The sequence below is a fragment of the Chaetodon auriga genome, chromosome 8 (genome assembly GCF_051107435.1).
Source record: "Chaetodon auriga isolate fChaAug3 chromosome 8, fChaAug3.hap1, whole genome shotgun sequence".
NCBI classification, from domain to species: domain Eukaryota; kingdom Metazoa; phylum Chordata; class Actinopteri; order Chaetodontiformes; family Chaetodontidae; genus Chaetodon; species Chaetodon auriga.
Window position 1 is genome coordinate 7,825,360 of NC_135081.1, and position 15,215 is coordinate 7,840,574.

Genomic DNA, 15,215 nt, shown 5'->3' on the forward strand with positions numbered 1-15,215 from the left:
CTTCAAGTACAGTTTGACTAAGAGATCTATTTTTCCTGGCGGTAGCTCATTGGCTACCTACCTCATAACCTCTGATGACGTTTATGGCGCCAGAAATCAAGGGTTTAGTGAGGAGCTCGTGTATGTCAGCTGGCGTATTTACACTGTTACCTGTGCTATGCTGGCGTTACCCTAAACTTCACTCCTTAGACAGAATAGTGGCTGGTTATCCGTCATTCGTGCTACTATAAGGTCGGTTTGGAGTCAAGATGGTGATACTACGCAGCAGTGGCGGTGTCGGAGCGGAGCCGGTGGCAACAATTCCGAAGAGGAGGTCTATGGAGTTGGATACTAGCTCCGAGTTTCTGTCGCTGCTTCCCGCGTCGCAAAGAAAGTCCGCCCGGCTGACCCGGTCCTCCCGGGCCCTGAATGACAGCTTCAGCAGTCCCGAAAACAACACGGCGAATGTGAGCACGTACACCCAGGCAGCTGCTTAGATAACTAGAGCTCAATTTATTAGGTGTATAGATTATTACGGACGCAACTTCGCTGTGCTAGTTTTGCTAGCATGCTAAGCTAACTAGCTACCTTGTAAGCTTGTCACTTACTAACTTAGCGTCACTGACAAATTATCCGAATGAGTATGCGTTGTCTCTCCTAACATTGTATTGAAACGCGCATGTGTATTGGACATTGGTTAGTTCACGTATAATGACAATCTATAAACTACAGGCAAAATTACGTCGTTGTTAAGTAATTTTAATGTATTGTTCACTGCTGTGTGTCATGGCCATATAACAGTACTGTGGGTTGCAAGGTTTTCGAGCAGCTCAGTGTCCCAAGTGTCATAAGATAATTGCCCAGTAAGATGGTGTGTTTTGGTGTGTTCTGTTGTGGAGGGAGGGGTGGGGCTCTTTCATTAAACTGTAACTCATACATATTTGTTACTTCATAACATAAAGTAAATTACTAAGTGTGTTCAACGGACTGTAACATACATTATCACAGAGGCAAATGTATTTATTTTAGATGACTAATACACATATATTCTCTTAAGGAAAGTCCTTGTTTGAAACTTGTGTGTATTAAATGAATCTTTACAATTTGTAAAATAGAATTTTAAATCCAGTTTACCATAGTAAAGCTGGCCCAAGTTAACAGAAATAAATTATGTTACTGTTAAAGTCACATGTATATAGTGATGATCTTACACAATTTGCTTCACACTCTTTTTAACGCAGGTAACATTGCAAAGTAGAAGGTCAATAGTGGTCACCATTTTGTATAGTATGTGTATCCTGTACACTTCACACACTTGTTCCGTCTATATATGCTGTGAACTATAAAATCATAATGTGGCTGTGGCAGGGACATGCTGACATGAATCAGGACAAGGGAAGTGGTCTTCATCACTCTCTGAGGACCCGAGGACAGAGAGTTAAACTAGAGGTCTCATTTTCTAACATGCAACCGAAGACCAGCTCCCCTGTGAATGAAGACAAGGCTGGAGGATGCTGCACCAGGTAAAAAAAGACCCACCAACTTAAATATTTGAGGTACTTTCTAACCAGTTATGAACAAGTTTCCAGTTTATTGACAAAATGAGTTGTTGGCTGAACATGGCATTGTTTGAAAAGCTTTTTACATTAGCAATAAATGATCCAAATATACCCTTGCCATATCAAAGTTCATATAAATCCTACACTGGCGGGTAGTTCACATTTTTGCACTTAAATGCACATTTTTAACACTCAAATAATGAGCAATGGCAAAATATTTAGTGACATCAAGGACTTGATTTTGATTTTATGTGTGCTTCACCTCTTTAGGAAATCTTCCAGGCTGCAGAGAGAGGGAAATGCATCCAGTGGCAAGCAGCAAGCAGGTACAGTCTGTGACAGTGTCATTTTTTTTTACAAAGAGCACTGAAGCTCTTAAATTGTATAGCACACAGTGCATGTTGGGCAGCATTTAATTTTCAGGAGGATCAACTGTACAAGTCATCTAACAAACTGTGTCCATTGGTGCCCCAGATGTTCCAGATGAGGTCGAGGGCTCGTCCACTCCCAAGAGGAGCCGCTTTGATCTACAGAGCCGAGAAGAGGATGAAGAAGAGGAGGAAGAGGAAGATCAGGAAGATCGCTCTGTGCGGCGTAGTTCCAGAATCACCAGATACAAACTGAATTCCCGGAACCAGTCAGTGCTCTATGACCGACTTATCACCAAGTGAGTTCAGCAACATCTGCTCCAGCTTTTTTTAGCTCCACACTCATTACTTCAGTTCAAAATATAGCTTATCTGTCACATCAAGTAATATCTACCAAATAAATTGAGATACAGAATGGGCTGTGGATTTTAAGATGATGCCTAATTAGATTAGAGATGAAATTCGATAAAATCTGATAACTTCTTCCTCTAATTGTCTGTCAGCACTGCTGAAGCTGTTCTCCAGAAGATGGATGACATGCAGAAAATGAGACGCAGGCTGAGAGATCGAGAAACAAAAGAAGAGGTAAAAACTTAATTGTTTCATTTCAAGCACTGCATCGCATTGTGTAATCCTAATGCTTGAGTTGACAGTGGGTAATTTTGTTGTTCGACAATGTGAAACGTGTAAAATGAATAAAGCAGCATCTGACCTTTTTCCTCTGAGTAGCTCGGCATGTACACCAGGGGCAGAATGAGACGTTCTCTGAGGACAAACGTGGACAGTAAAGACACTGTGGAGGAAAACCAAGGTGAGATGGATTAACTGATTATTTAAAATTTGACAACAATTTCAGCATGTATCTGAATTAAGACTATTCATTGACAGCCCTAGTTGCTTTTTACCTGTTGCAAACACCTAAGCAGATTTTTTACTAATTAACAGGAGACAATGAGGATGATCATGATGAAGAGGAGGAGGATGATGATGATGATGGAGAGGATGATGAGGAGGAGGAGGAGGAAGAGGAAGATGACGAAGATGGCGAGGATGAGGAAGAAGACAATCAGAGGCGTTATGACTTTAGACAGCGAAAGACTGTGGTTCGCTACCAGGCTGCACAGGACGGTACTGCGCTTATTCAACTTGATTATATTGGCAGATTGTGCTCGTCTATAAAATACACCCACACAGAAACTGGGTGATTCATTAGAATTCTTAAAGCAGATTTGGCACAGCTGAAAAAAAATGAATTCGATTAAATACTTGGTGTTTCTTTGTCCCCACAAGGTCGGGTCATATTCATGACCTAGTTGAATATTTTGTTAAAGCTATAGGACTCTTGGTATAAGCCTATCCTACTGAACACTATACTTCTAAAGCCCTCTTTAGCATTGTCTTAAATTTGCCAGTTTTATGAGGCTTGTTTTTGTTGTTCTTAGAACCCAGAGAGCCGAGGAAACGCAGCATATACTTCAAGGGCCACTCGTCTCCGACCAGACGCAGATTTAGATTCAGCTCCACAGCCCCCAGGAGCCCCTACAACAGGAGAGCCAGCAGGTTAGTGTCACAGTGCAGCCACCGGCCGACACTCCAAAATTGAGCAATGTACGTTACAGTGCAGCTGTCAAGGGGTGTGTTTTCTCATGAACACTTAATGGTCTGATTAGTACTTTATGAAAAAATGTTTGAACTTACTGTAGCAGTCAGCAAAAGTGGACTGACTAGTACAGTATCCAGAACAGGGTCGCACTCATAATCAGTCTTAAATTTGTACATATCTTTTTTTTATTTTCCCCCCCTGAATTCTCTTCATTCCACCTTCAGGAGTAGTTGTGAGAGGTAAGATCCCTGATACTTGTCCTTGTGTTTATTGTTAGTCTGTAGTTTGTTTTTGGGGTGCTGTGTGTCGTTGCTTAGCACTGTTTGTGGTACGAGGCACATTTTGGTGACACTGTAGTTAAAGTATTAAGACGGTGAATCAATCTTCACCATAGCTTTGTCATTGTTTAAGTGCTTTTCAACTTTGTGACAAAGAAAGATCCACTGTTTGAAAGCTGAATTTCTAATAGCCTGTATTTTGTGTGCTTCATTTGCATCTAATTAGAAACTTCCCCCTCCTCATAAAAAACCTTTTAAGTATTGTGTACTGGATTTGTCACATTGAGCTTTTAAGGTGGATTTTGTGAATTCAGCCCTTTATGTCCTTTTTATGGCAAGACAAATCTCACAGCAACTTCTAAAACTCATATATGTTAATAGTTACATAACACTATGCAGTATTATGCTTATAAACTTTAAAATGTGCGCGTATTAATATTTACACTGTACAGTGTTTAGCTGCTTGTGCTTATCACATAATGTTAATTGTTAGCTAGCTGGTTAGCTGTTGGTGTTTATGGAGTCGGAGAGATCTTGAGCTATTGTTGATGCCCAGTGTGATGACGTAGACTCTGGGAAACATGAGTTTGTTTATTTGCTGCGTTGCATGTAGTTTTGATTGAGGAACAATTTTCTTTTAAGGGCACACTGACCAGTTCAAGACTGGGCATGCCACAACTGGCCGTGTGGTATAAGGGGCATTACAGCCACACTTGGGGTCATCCATTGCACTGGCCGTTTTGGCTGTGCTATAATTCCTGCACTGGTGTCATGCATGGTGATGGTGTCATTTAAAGTGTTTGGCAGAGTCACCACTGTGCTGTTGTTACACATGATGCACAATCAAACACTGCCTTGTATTTCTAAGCTAATGCATTATTATTGTTGTATCAGCTGTGTGTATGTGTGTATTAAAAAAAAACAAACTATGATTCTACTAATTGGTGAGCAGTAATGGTGATGTGTGTTGGTTTTTGTTTGTCTAACTGTGTGTTTGTTTAAAGTTAGTTTTTGTTAATAAGTGAGTGTCCTCACTCACAACTTCACCCACTGTTTTGTTGCTGAAGGCAACATAACAAAAATTGACCTGAATGCAGTTGAAATGGTTTGTCATAGATAAGCTGATCTTTTGCCTTTGCAGGAGGAGACACGCCATCCACAGTAGTGACTCCACTTCCTCATCTTCAGACGATGAGCAGTTCCAGAGACGGAGAAGTAAGAACAGGAGCAGGTCAGTCAACAGGTGAGAGCCTGAACAGCAGCTGTCCTACAGCACAGGAACAGGTAGACTTCACAGCACAGTACGTGGCTGAAACACAGAGGTGGGTGAAAGAAGGATTAAATAGTAACAAGAGTTACCCACAAAAAAAGGTACCAAATGTCAGCAGCCATACCCTGTTCCACCTGAATGACTGAAGCTAAGCAGGTGTGGACTTGGCTAGTACTTGGAAAAACTGGGGGGGGAAGAAGTTGCTGCTGAAAGTGGTGTTACTGGACCAGTAGGGGGCAGTTTTTCCCCTGGCCTGAATACAAATCCCAAGGCCCCAGTGCAGTGTAGGGGATACTGTACTGTAGGAGACCCCAACTTTTGGATGATATGTTAAACCAAAATCCTGACTCATTGGGGTCGTTCCAGATCACATTGCAGTTATGCAAAGAATAGGGGTTTACCTGGTGTCCTGGCAAAATTCCCAAACCTGGATTGGTCCGTCTGGCCACCGAATCATCTTTGTGTAATTGACTCAATGTTTCCCTTCCTCTCCACCTCAAGCTGATGTTTGGTGAGCATTTTGGTGCAGAATGGTTGTGCTAATTGCATGCTTCCACTGACCATCATCCTGTTATTGAATGATAATTTCCTCTGATTTTTATGGATAAAGTAGCATCAATGACCCAATGTGTGTAACACAGTATATTCTTATTATCGTAAAAATCTTTTAGGAAAATCCATGATAGTTTAGCAAAGCAAAACTGTTAGAAAATTAATCTGAAAATGTTATTATTTAATTATTTAGGTTAATACTTACTGTATATTTTCAATGTCTTTCCGGCAGATGTCTGCCTATGAACTTGGTGAAAGAAGACCTGCTGGGGATCCACAAAGACAGGATGAAGATTGGAGCCAGCCTTGCTGATGTGGACCCCATGCACATAGACCGAACGGTAAGCTGCATGGATGGACAGATGGATGGATGCAAACACAAACAGCATTTTGACCTATGTATAGCACTTATAGCAATATAGCTTAATAGAACTTCAGGGTCTTTCTTCAAAGATAACAAGGTAAGCAGATATACACCACATTTCCCATGTTTTAAATGTGTGATGATATTTAAATAGGCTGCAAGCCTACTCCACTTTTTGAACAGTAATTTCTGAGGAGAAAAACTCAATCTTTTATTCCTACTAACACAATACTGATTTGACAGTTTGTAGGTCAAGACAGAAGTGAAACACTAATAGGGCAGTAGTGGTATTATGAGCAAACAATCTAAGTATGACACTGTGTCGTCCAGGTGCGGTTTGAAAGCATTGGAGGTTTGAGCAGACACATCTCAGCACTGAAGGAGATGGTGGTCTTCCCTCTCCTCTACCCAGAAGTCTTTGAGAGGTTCAAAATACAGCCTCCCAGGTAAAAAATGTGTTTGTCGAGAAGATAATATAGTTTAGCATTCATTTACATTCTGTGACTCAATACCTATCTTCATTCTTTTAAGTTTAACGTCTACTGCTGCCTCAGGCTTCAGTTGGATTGTAATGCCAGTGAAATCCTATTAAAATCCTTTGTCATATTCCCTCTTGTCTTTAGGGGATGTCTATTTTACGGCCCTCCAGGCACAGGGAAAACCCTTGTAGCCAGAGCACTGGCCAATGAGTGCAGTCAGGGGGAAAGAAAGGTGTCTTTCTTCATGAGGAAAGGAGCTGATTGCCTCAGTAAGTGGGTGGGAGAATCTGAAAGACAGCTACGACTGCTTTTTGATCAGGTAACCAAACTCAACATGATTGGTTTCTGTTGTTAACAAAAAATAAAACCATCAACGTAGAATGTCAAAACATTTATTGTAAACGCTAACTCGCTGTATTTTGACACATTGACGTGTAGATTACAATAAACTAAGCTAATGCCTCTACATTATCAAGTGTCAGGTCTAAAGGTAATACATATTGAATTCCTGTTGAATTGTTTCTAGGCATACCAGATGCGTCCATCCATCATCTTCTTTGATGAGATTGATGGTTTGGCTCCAGTCAGGTCCAGCCGTCAGGACCAGATTCACAGGTGAAGAGCACTCCTGTTCTTACTTTGTACAGTGCATGTGTGATGAATGTACTGAGGTTTGTGAGTGTCAAATGTACAGAGTCGAACAGTCAAAATTGTATGATGGGTTGTCAGTTAGGATGCAGCTCCAGCTACACAAACCCATCTCACTTTGAAAACAAAGAAAGTAGCCCCGAATGTCGGTCCTATACATATGGCCAAATTGACAAAAAACTTGACTTTGACTTATGCTCTTTGTTATCAGGGGACAATGCTGACAAGTTAGAAAATGTAATCGAAGTCTTTTTCTGTCTCCAGTTCCATTGTGTCCACCCTGTTGGCTCTCATGGATGGATTAGATGCCAGAGGAGAGGTTGTTGTGATAGGAGCTACAAACAGACTGGACTCCATCGACCCAGCTCTGAGAAGACCAGGACGCTTTGACAGAGAGTTCCTCTTCGGCCTGCCAGACAGAGAGGTGGGAAACTGTTTATGTCCTTTATTGCTTGGCAGAGATGATAAAAGAGGAAATTGACAGAATGGTTGTGTCGAATCTAAACGCATTCAAATGACTTGGGGCTCTAACAGTAGAGGGCTTTCAGGACTTGAACTGCTGTCTTCTTATTTTGTATGGCAGGCAAGGAAGGACATTCTGAAGATCCACACCAGACAGTGGACTCCTCCACCTTCTGACACTTTTCTGGAAGAACTGGCAGATAAATGTGTTGGTATGTTTGCGTACAGCAGTGCAACAACAGTGGTGCCCAACATCTTAATAAATATACATATTTCTAAACTTCCTCAGTACAAATGACATTTGCATTAGATAAAAAATGTCAATACTGTTAAGCTTGGTATCAGCATTAAAGAAAGACATTTTAATTCTTTAAGTGCAACATCTTTGGGAAGTGATACTGGACAAAACCTGTCTATAACAACCACAATGATCCTTTATCTCCGTCCAGATAATTTACACAGGAAACACTGGCACCATGTTTTGCCCACCTACAATGTGCACTGATTGTCCTAGTGAGAAACATCACAATCTGTCTCTCTTTGCTTGGCAGGTTATTGCGGAGCAGACATCAAGGCAGTGTGTTCAGAGGCTGCCTTGTGTGCACTGCGCCGTCGCTACCCACAAATCTACTCCTCATCGCAGAAACTTGTGCTTGATGTCAACTCCATAGCTATCACAAACAGAGACTTTATGTCTGCCATGTCCAAGATGGTCCCCGCTTCCCAGAGGTATAACAAAAATAACTATAGAGTACATTTTTATACAGTGCAGTCTCTTTTTTTAGAGTGTACACATTATTCTTACATTTCCAGTGCCTGGTTCTTGCTTATGGTTCTTAAGTAAATATGATGCTGATTGTGATTCTTAGGGCAGTAGTGTCACCAGCCAAAGCCCTGATACCTGCCATTCGTCCTTTGCTGAGCGCCGCCCTGCAGGACGTCATCGACAAAGTCAGCAGAGTGTTCCCACATGCTGAGCAGGGCTTAAAAAGGAAGAGAGAACAAGGTGCAGTCCTGCTTTATCTTTTCCTCTTGTTCTGCTTTGCATTCATTGATTCTGACCCTGTTCTGTTCATGGTCCTGCATTCTGTCATTTAATTCAACAAATTAATTTCCCCTTTGTCCTCAGGCGGTTACAGAAGAAAGTACGCCTAGACTGGTTGTTAATTCAGTGAGGTGTCAGGAGTAACTATTGTACTGTGTGTTTGTTTATGTGTGTTTATTTCCAGATATGGCCTCTGTTGTGTCTGAGGATGATCTGATGTTTAGTGAGGATGAGGACGCGGATGTCCTCTTCAGTGGACAAACCTCTCACTCCCAATTCAAAACACCTGCTGCTAAGGGACTCCTCAACCTCAACGGGTTGGTTAGCCGTTATCCAAGAAGGGGTTAAGCAGGGGTTCATTTGTCTCCTCATGGTTTCAGATAATTTCCATTTTGTTTGCTAATATTATTTCACAGATTCCAATCAAAATCTAATTTGTGGCTCTATATATGAGAAACACTGCTGATGTGTCTGTGGAGTTTACACTATGCAGTCTTGGGTCTTGCTTCTATTCCCTTTATTTTTCCTTTACTTTAGAAGTGCTGTGGGGTGTCTGGTGTCCTAGTTACCCAAATCGTTTTCATGATCTGTTGGGCAGTAGCCTGCCTCAGACAATGGAAAGAAATGTGAACATTGCTACCACTTGACCAATCTCACTGTCTCTCTGGGCTGTCATCTCTACATGTGCAGGAGTGTGCTGAGCCATCCAACCTCCTACCGTCCCAGGCTGCTGTTGGAGGGCAGACCAGGCTCTGGTCAGAGCTCCCACCTGGCCCCAGCTGTCTTGCACGCTCTGGAAAAATTCACAGTGTACACACTAGACATGGCTGTGCTGTTTGGAGCCAGTGCAACTGCCCCGGAAGAGACTTGTGCTCAGGTAAATGAGATGCCACTGTGCAAAATAACACACCTGTAAATGATTGTTTATGTGCATTATTAGTGGCGTATAACAATTCATGAGATGTCCTCAGTTTGGGTCTTTTTAATAGATGGAAGATCCATAAAATCAGGCCTCACACAGAATTGGGGCAGACTAGAGGCATTCTCTAATCTTGCAGCCTTGTCAAATTCAGTGGGTTCATTTCAGTGGACTTCACTGGCCAAAATGGCTGCCACAGAGACTGTTGTTCATGGGCCGCACCTCCTTACATCGTAGGCAGTTGGGTTGAATATGTACGACACACAAATACTCGTATGAAAGGGCCATCATGATGGCAGGGGGTGAGTGTGGAAGTTGCTTATTTATATGACCAGCAGTCAGAAAACCAAACCCAAAATATTTGATGTACAGCGAAATGAAACGGGTTTGAATTCTTTCTTTACTTAAAATATATGTGGGCCATATAATATCATTCACGAGTCACAATATGGGTCAAATTTTTTGTATGATTTTTTTAAAACTACATATTGTGATAATGGCAATATTCTGACCATTAAGCACAGCAACAACAAGCATTTCAGTATTTCAGTGTTCAGTATTAGATTGATGTCATTGTACAAATTCCTGTCCACTCTATAATGTCCTCATCATGGCTTTGATTTATGCATTTCATCCCCTGTCATATTGATACCCGTCATATGTTCTGTGAAAGTGCCTCAGTTGCCACTCATCTGTAGATTTACATCCAGTTTTTGGAGATGCCCACACCATATATTAATGTTTCTGTGTTTTGCAGATCTTTGTTGAAGCAAAGCGGACCTCTCCCAGTATCCTGTACATACCTCACATCGGACAGTGGTGGGAAACTGTGGGTCCAGCCTTAAGAGCCACCTTCCTCAGCCTGCTCAGCTCCATTCCTGCCTTTGCTCCCATATTGCTTCTGGCTACGTGCAGTCTGCGATATGACCAACTCAGTATGGAGGTGTGGAAGGAAGAGCAATACGCTGTAGATTTAGAGTGATAACACATTAGGGTACAAATAGTTGTGAAGTAAAAACTAAATCTCTAAATCCTTTTATATCTAAATGTCTTAGATATAAAAGGATTCTCTCTGGGAGATGAACACAATATTCACCTACAAGTCTTCTCTCGCCTTTCTTTTCTCAGGTGCAGGAGTTGTTTCGGGTGGAGTACGGAGAGGTTTTCCAGCTCCAGGTCCCCTCCAGCAGAGAAAGAAGAAATTTCTTTGAGGATCTGATCCTCAATCAGGCTGCCAAGGCCCCTGCCTCAAAAAAGAAAGCTGGTGAGAAATGGATGGATGTGGTAATAAAATACAGATCTTGCTAGCTTTGTGTGATCTGTAGTTGAGGTGCAATGTAGTGATTCTTAATCTCAGAGTTGTTTTAGCATTGTACGGGGTTCATACTTGTCTTTAGGGGGGAAAAAAAGGTGCATTCCAATGCTTAAATATTAAAAGATAGAATTTTAAGGAATGGAAAACACTGGTGGTTGACTATGATGGAAAAGTGTATATAAATTAGTCACTGCTTGCTGGCAACTATAAACAATAACGATAAAACAACCACTTTTATTGTTTATACATTAACATTCATATATTCAATACACGTGTGTTTTGGAACAAGTAACCTGCCCCCTGATGTAGGTTCATAAGTAAATGTAATATGATTCATTCACAGAGTTAGACAAGGGGTAGGATTAGGCGTCTCATCTCAGCATTTATTTATTTACTTTGTGAAACACATGATTGTATAAAGGATATTACTACATCGGCTCGGGAACGTTTTGTTTGTTTGCAAATGATTCTGTTTTTATTCACATTTCCACACAACCTCCCAACTTTTTTGGAATCGCGGTTACATGTTAGTCATATTCACTTCTGACTTTGTGTGTGTCTTATCAACCTTCAACTTTTTTCAGTGCTCCATGCATTGGAGGTGCTTCCTGTTGCCCCGCCACCTCCCCGACCTCAGCTGACAGAAGAGGAGATCCAACGATTGGAGGAGCAGGAGGAGGACACCCTCAGAGAACTCCGTCTCTTCCTCCGCGATGTCACCAACCGCCTGTCCCAAGAGAAACGCTTCAAGGCCTTTACGAAGCCTGTGGATTTAGAAGAGGTAGCTGTTCCCTTATATGCAATTGTGTCACTTTTGTTCTTCCCTAATAAAACCTTACTTGAATCGACTCACTGTTATCTTAACTGAGAATAATGCCAGTATTCCAATGGGCTCGTTGTCTTCCTGTCTTCTTTCACAGCAGACTCTTTGTCATGTGTGTTAGGTACCGGATTACGCTGAGGTGATTAAGAAGCCTATGGACCTGTCAACAGTTCTCTCTAAGGTCGACCTCCATCAGTACAGGACGGTCAAAGAGTTCCTCGAAGACGTGGATCTCATCTGGCAGAATGCTCTTGAATACAACCCAGACAGGGACCCCTCAGGTACACACCATGAACAGCAGCATACTTATACAATATTAATACATATAGTTAGTGATTACATAAAATTTGCATTCTTGCTCATTTGTGTGTGTGTATGTGTCCTTCAGACCGTCAGATCCGCCACAGAGCATGTGCATTGAAAGACACTGTCCATGCTATCATCAGAGATGAACTGGATGAAGATTTTGAGAAGATTTGTGAGGAGATCAAAGCATCACGCAGCACAAGAGGTAACACACAGTGTGTATGTGTATATACATATATACATGTGGTTCTAAGCAATGTTGTGCAAGTTCACACTTTAAAAGAGCTGGCTCTAAGTTCAGTTTGATAAGCTGCAGAAGTTTCAGATCTCCTACGATGTAGTCTGACGTGGTCGTGCTGCGTGCTGTAAAACACAGTGCATGTGCTTCGCTGTTCACCAAGAACGCACTCTTTAGCACATTCAATCAAAACACTGGTTACAAGGTTTGTTAAGTTAGTTGTCCCAGCCTCAGGCATTACGCTGACATTCTGTGTGAGTCCACACTTCTCACATAAGTAACCTCAGCTTGTGCATTTGTCATCCATTTCTCTTCAAGCACAACTCAGTTTTCTTTGAAACCAAGACTGCACAATTGCATCCAGACCTTTGATTTCAGAATGGATGGAGTCTAGTTTGAAATGTTTTCACAAAGGCATTGAATGATAAAAAGTCACATGCTTTCTTTACCTCAGGTTGCTCCAATGTCCGGTTTGCTCCCACTTTCTACCACGTCCTTCCCAAACAGTCCACATTTCCTGCTGAGGCCAGGATCGCTGACATGACCCCACAAAGAGAGCAGACTGGACCCACACTGGCAGTTACTCCGAATACAAGTACTTCTGCTGTTGCAGTGCTTAAAAACACAGGTAAAGACTACTGTAGGTGACAAAAATGAAATGATTTACTTAAAAAGATCTAGCACAAAAAAAATCCTTATCCCGTTTTGTTCCTCCAGCCCAGAAGAAGAAAAGGCGGAAGAGTCGCTGGTCAGCCGGCTTTTATGCAAAGAAGAGGTCTTCCTCTTCTCTTCAGACATCCAGAGATGATGCACACTTGGGGTCAGATGAAGAAGAGGAAGATGGGGATGATGAGGAGGAGGAGGTTGAGAAGGGAGGAGAAACAGAGTGTGATGAGGGGACTGGAGGAGAGGAGGAGCAGATGGTGATTGATGTCCGGTCAGGGCCTGCACCAGCTCAGGAAGGAAGTTTTAAGCCCTCTGAGATGGAGCAGGGCAGTCAGGAGGAAAGGGAGGAGAGGAGTCAACCTGCTGAAGACAAGCTTATACTGTGTGAAACAGGGACAACAGAAAATGACCATCAGACACAGAATGACAAAGAAAAGGTGGAGAAAGCTGTCACAGATCAACCAGGACAGTCAGAGGAAAACAGCAAAGTGTTTGCAAAGGCAGGAAATGAGAACAGTGAAACCATTTCAGTGAAACCTAACCAGGACAGCCACACTGAGAGAGAGACAGATACCCAGGGACAATCCAACACACAGGAGAGTGGTGAAACTGAAAGCCAGAAGCTGACAGAAACTGAGACTGTAACAGAGGCAGATGGTAGGAACAAAAAGGTAGTTACTGTAGAGGAAGAAAAGCAGAGCAGCCCTGCTGAACCAGTGGAGGTGGAAACAATGCAAACCTCAACCAGCGACGCCTCTGAGGCTGTCAGAGGAGAGGAGGACACAGGCACAGGTTTGATATTTACACCATGTTACACAGAAAGCTTGGCTCTTTAACTTGAAGAATGAATCCCTAGTTAGCTAAAGCCAGTGTAGTGTTTCTAGAGATAGCAAGGTGCATCATGGTGAACGAATCAGCAGAATTTTATGTGTTAAATTGTCTAAACACTTGCGTGTATTGTGTGTTTCGTGTCTCAGAGCGGAGCGTGAGACGCATAACTCGTGCTCTAAAGAACGCTGTGCTGCAGCAGCAGATGATCGATGTGGACAAGGCTCTGCAGATCCTGGACCAGGAAAGTCCTCGCCTGGTAGTGGACAGAGACAAATTAAAGGTGTGTGGGATGCTGTGGGTGTTAGTTTTCTTGCAGTTACTGGTCAGATGAGTTTTCTGCATCTTGACTTTGCTCACAGAAGAGAAACTCCTCCATCCAGTACTTTTGGGCTTTTTCTATTTCTACACAGGATGTCATTCCTTTTTGTCCTGCCTTTCCCCATCATTTCCTCAGGAGCTGTTGGAGAAAGTAGTGACCAAGACTGAAGGCTACGAGGTCTACAAGCTAGAGAAACTCTATGCTCTGCTGTGCCAGAGCATCTACAGACACAGGCGAGACTACAACAAAACTGCACTAATACAGGTTAGTGTTGGACTGTACTGATGTAGATGTAGGCTCTTATTTTACTGCAGATGTTCTGAGTTGTCATAGCAAAAACAGCATAGGTTAGCTAACCTTAACAATGGTTGCCAATAAGACATACCTGTGAGCCCAACAGCAGGGGACTGACACACTTCATCATTAATGTTGTTAGTTACAGCTGTGCTTTTCCTGCTATGACTTCAAAGCTCTGCAGGCTTTTGCTTTTTCAGTTTTCTCATATGTTATATTGAGATGAGTGAAAGGTAATGATGATTGCACGTAACCTTTAATATATAATATTACCAGTGTTATTCAGTATTAGTTGAATTAACTTGTAATGTTCTTAACTTACTTTTGCCCAAAGTACTTTAATGTGTCTAATCTATTGCCTTGGTCATTTGATTAGGAGTTGGAACAAGAGATTGAAGACTTCTGTTGACTTTTCTACAGGAACCGTGTGACATTATCTTCTGAGCTGTGTAAATATATAAACACCGGTTCTGTTTTCATAGAGACCTACAGACACCTCTATTTGTGCATTAGCTAAATGTTTGTATTACCTCTTCTGGTTATATTTAATTAAATGGTTTTCCTCTAAATGTGACTGTGTGACTTTTTGTGTGCGTAACATTCCTTTTTCAGCTGGTGAAGAATCACGTCATGGCTATGTTCGTGTTATCACGGCCACAACACTTAGCAAATCCTGATTAACGTGACCACAGCAGTGTGTAGGGAATGTGTATTGGAGAGTACTGTACTTATTTTCTATTGCTTACTTTCACTTCTTAAAAAACACTCTTGCAACTGAAACGATCATTTGAAGGTTGCTGACAAAACCTCTGTGAAGAAAGAATTAACATGCATTCCTGTCTTAGCTCGCATCGATAATGTTTTAATGAATCAAAAACAGTTCACAAAGATGAGTTC

At 41.9% G+C, this 15,215-nt stretch overlaps 1 protein-coding gene and 1 non-coding gene across 4 annotated transcripts; both read left to right on the top strand.

Annotated features, from left to right (window-relative positions):
• Window positions 1-73: 73 nt before the first annotated feature.
• atad2 (ATPase family AAA domain containing 2) lies at window positions 74-14,889 on the top strand. 3 transcript variants are annotated; one of them, XM_076736519.1, is made up of 30 exons: window positions 74-446; window positions 1,348-1,502; window positions 1,809-1,864; window positions 2,013-2,205; window positions 2,410-2,491; window positions 2,636-2,717; window positions 2,852-3,034; window positions 3,349-3,466; window positions 3,734-3,748; window positions 4,929-5,030; window positions 5,842-5,950; window positions 6,304-6,419; window positions 6,597-6,771; window positions 6,979-7,067; window positions 7,365-7,524; window positions 7,684-7,774; window positions 8,114-8,291; window positions 8,432-8,568; window positions 8,792-8,924; window positions 9,298-9,484; window positions 10,284-10,469; window positions 10,655-10,790; window positions 11,426-11,622; window positions 11,786-11,945; window positions 12,053-12,175; window positions 12,663-12,836; window positions 12,926-13,666; window positions 13,852-13,985; window positions 14,160-14,288; window positions 14,695-14,889. In XM_076736519.1, exons 1-30 carry the CDS (start codon window positions 249-251, stop codon window positions 14,725-14,727), a joined length of 4,572 nt encoding a protein of 1,523 aa, XP_076592634.1. In that variant the 5' UTR covers window positions 74-248; the 3' UTR covers window positions 14,728-14,889. The 3 variants fall into 3 exon arrangements, with proteins under 3 accessions (XP_076592634.1, XP_076592635.1, XP_076592636.1); XM_076736520.1 differs by lacking the exon at window positions 3,734-3,748 and having other exon boundaries at window positions 114-446; XM_076736521.1 differs by lacking the exon at window positions 74-446 and having other exon boundaries at window positions 1,365-1,502; window positions 1,809-1,869.
• On the top strand, window positions 9,661-9,795 carry LOC143325321 (small nucleolar RNA SNORA5). The gene has a single exon (XR_013077522.1). It is a non-coding gene; the product is annotated as a small nucleolar RNA SNORA5 (small nucleolar RNA).
• Window positions 14,890-15,215: the final 326 nt, after the last annotated feature.